This window comes from Myodes glareolus, chromosome 5 (genome assembly GCF_982192425.1).
Source record: "Myodes glareolus chromosome 5, mMyoGla1.1, whole genome shotgun sequence".
In the NCBI taxonomy this organism is placed as follows: domain Eukaryota; kingdom Metazoa; phylum Chordata; class Mammalia; order Rodentia; family Cricetidae; genus Myodes; species Myodes glareolus.
In genome coordinates this window covers 20,607,729-20,611,064 of record NC_142030.1, presented here as the reverse complement: position 1 = coordinate 20,611,064, position 3,336 = coordinate 20,607,729, and the positions used below count along the sequence as shown (strand labels likewise).

General features: G+C 41.1%; 1 protein-coding gene across 1 annotated transcript; it reads left to right on the top strand.

Annotated features, from left to right (window-relative positions):
- The first annotated feature begins 1,729 nt into the window (after positions 1–1,729).
- On the top strand, positions 1,730–2,707 carry Or6y1 (olfactory receptor family 6 subfamily Y member 1). The gene has a single exon (XM_048436379.3). It carries the CDS (start codon positions 1,730–1,732, stop codon positions 2,705–2,707), a length of 978 nt encoding a protein of 325 aa, XP_048292336.3.
- Positions 2,708–3,336: the final 629 nt, after the last annotated feature.

Below are 3,336 nucleotides of genomic sequence, written 5' to 3'. Positions count from 1 at the left end.
TGCTTAAGAAACCTTAATCTAGGCCAATAAGACAGGTCTATGAGTGAAGCCGTGTGCCACCAAATCAGATGACCTGAGTTCCATTTCCAGAATCTGTGTGGTAAAAAATGGAACAAACTCATGAAAGTTTTCCTGACTTCAGCATGCACCCACAAACACAAACACATACACATATACACACACAAGCACACACATAAACAAATGTAAAAATAATTAAAGAAAAATTGTAACCCAGCAGAAAACAATGGCTAAATTTGCTGTGCTCTGTGAAGTTTTTCCTTTTTTATCACAATCTGTGTGTTTTCCTCCCTAAGCAGGTATCATTTTGACATAGGCTTCTGTTTCTATCATCCTAAATCTGCAATGCAAATGAAGACAGAGGACTAGATAGAATAAACAGCTTTCCTGCTTTCTCCCTCCCTTTCCCACCCCTCTGTGCCCATTTCCTTAGCAAATAGCCTTTCCTGAGTCGTTCTATATACTTAGACCTCAAAAACAAAGCTGTTGTGAAAGGAGAAACAGGAATAGCTATGGGAAAAAACAACAAAACAAAACAAAACAAAACAAAACACCAATAGGCTGTAAAAGGGATGGAAACAGGGAACTGTTTCCAATCCTAGAGGTTTTGGAGCAAGTCTCAGCCCATCCTAGAGAGAGCCTGTGCTTGGTTTAATTACCAGATAAGAAGTGTCGCTCACAGGAATGCTTTTCTATAATATTACTGCCAAATGGATGGTGAGTTCTTTATTTTAGCAACCATAAAATGTCCAATTTCCTTCTCCTTTTCCATTAATGATAACTGACATTTTCACCATCCTTTTTCCTCAAGTTTTGTTATTGGTAGGACGGGGTGTATCCTTGGGAAGCGAATTAAAAAGATGAGAATGTGTGTTGAATGGGGGCTAAGAACTGTAGCTTGGAAAGATAACGTCAAACACCTATGGGAACTGAACTCTAAATCCCATTTGATGTTTTACAAAATGTGAATCTCTTGCTATGATTCTTACCTGAGAAATAATTTAACTAATATTTAGCTAGACAAAGACAAGGGTGAAATTTAAACATATTTTTGCCGAATTGCCCATCAAGGTGGCTATACAGTGGATTCAGTTGAAGGAAATGGCCCTCAAATCATTCATTCACCTTTAGCCTTTGAGAAGATAATGTATGTTCCTACCGCACCTCTATTTGCTTTTAACCTGGGAATTGCTCAACTGTTGCGCTATTAAAGCTTTGCAATATTTTTTGCATTAAACAAATACAATTGTCTCTATTTTACAAATAAGCGGGGTCACAAAATTGGTCTGGCATCATACATTTATACCTAGAGAATAAGTAATTGAGTCTTCTGCCTTCTTTTTCCATGCTTTAGATGGGGAAACTTTGCCCATAATAAAAGAGTGGTCTCAAGAGACTTCCCAATGCCCAGTGGTGATGTATTGAAAAAGCACAGAGCTTGGACAAGGGAGGTCTGATTTCATTGCTGTGTGGTATTGGACAAGTATGCCTTTTGGACTAATTTTTTAAAGCTTAAAATACAAACTCCCTAAAAGTGAATTGCTATTCAACAGTTTTAGTTTTAGTTCATGATTCAAAAGAAAATAAAGACATGAAAGCAGGAAACCTCACACTATGATGAATTGCTAGAGGCAGGGCATCAGTATAATCGATCTCAGGGTGTTGCTTGGGACACAGAAGGAACTTACTTTGCCTATGCCCACAGCCAGTCATGATCATCAAGGTTCCGGACGCAGGCAATCTTACTGTGACAACACATTTCATTCTTCTTGGGTTTCTAACTCGACCTGCCTTCCAGTTACTGCTCTTCTCTGTCTTCCTGGTAACCTACCTGCTGACCCTGGTAGAGAACCTTCTCATCATCCTGGCCATCCGCAGTGATAAGCAACTGCACAAGCCAATGTACTTCTTTCTAAGTCACCTCTCTTTCCTGGAGATGTGGTATGTCACTGTCATCAGTCCCAAGATGCTGGTCAACTTCCTCAGCAAGGACAAGAGCATCTCCTTCAATGGTTGCATGACACAGCTCTACTTCTTTGTAACCTTCGTCTGCACTGAGTACATACTCCTCGCTGTTATGGCCTTTGATCGCTATGCAGCCATTTGCAATCCACTACGCTACCCTGTCATTATGACCAACCAGCTTTGTGGAATCTTGGCTGGGGGTTGCTGGCTCTGTGGGCTCATGACTGCCATGATTAAGATGGTTTTCATAGCTCGGTTGCGCTACTGCGGCACGCCACGTATCAATCACTACTTCTGTGATATCTCTCCACTCCTCAATGTCTCCTGTGAGGATTCCTCTCAGGCTGAACTGGTAGACTTCTTCTTAGCCCTCATGGTCATTGCGGTGCCTCTTTGTGTGGTAGTGACATCCTATGTCACCATCCTCATCGCCATCCTCAAGATCCCATCAGCCCAGGGGCGTCAAAAGGCTTTCTCCACCTGCGCCTCTCACCTGACAGTTGTAACTCTCTTTTACTCCACAACCCTTTTCACATACGCCCGTCCGAAGCTCATGTATGCCTACAATTCAAACAAAGTCGTGTCCGTCCTCTATACTGTCATTGTGCCCCTCCTCAATCCCATCATATACTGTTTGAGGAACCGTGATGTGAAAATGGCCCTAAAAAAGACACTACTTTGCATTAGAAGTGGACCCGGGGAAGATGGGGGTTGCAGTAGTTAAAAGAAAAAAAAAACCTACAGAATTACACTAAGAAGATGACTCAGCAGTTAAGAGCATTAGATGCTCTTCCGGAGGACCTGAGTTGACTTCCCAACACCCACATGGAACTCACAATCATCTGCTACTTCAGTTCCAGGGAGTGTAATGTCCTCTTCTGGCCTCCACTGGCTTGCTTGTGATCCACAGACATACACATAAAATAAAATACACAAAAAGCAAATCAGCCACACACATAAAATAAAAATAAAATTTAAAAAAATTAAAACAGGGAATTCTTCCTGGCATAAATAAGTAGATTACCACCATCCATTTTCCTCGGTCTGATTTATATTTATTCATCAACTACATAGTACTGTAAGACCTTTTTAAAATTATAGATAAAATTCAACAAGGCAGAATATATTTACTTTGTATACAATAAGTTATTAAAAATCCTTTCAAATAAATTTGTGTAGAGGTGGTATGATCATGCGTGCTTGTGTGTGGTGGTATGACCAAATGTGCTTGGGTGCGGTGATGTATGCACAAGGACATTCATCCATGGAGACCAGAAATTAGCATCAAATATCTTCCACTATCACCACCTGATCCTCCTACCGCCCGCCCCCTGCAGAGCAGGGATTAGAGAC

Bases quoted from the DNA above. Each gene is read 5' to 3' on its own strand.
- Or6y1 (XM_048436379.3), top strand. From the start codon at position 1,730: ATGATCATCAAGGTTCCGGACGCAGGCAATCTTACTGTGACAACACAT.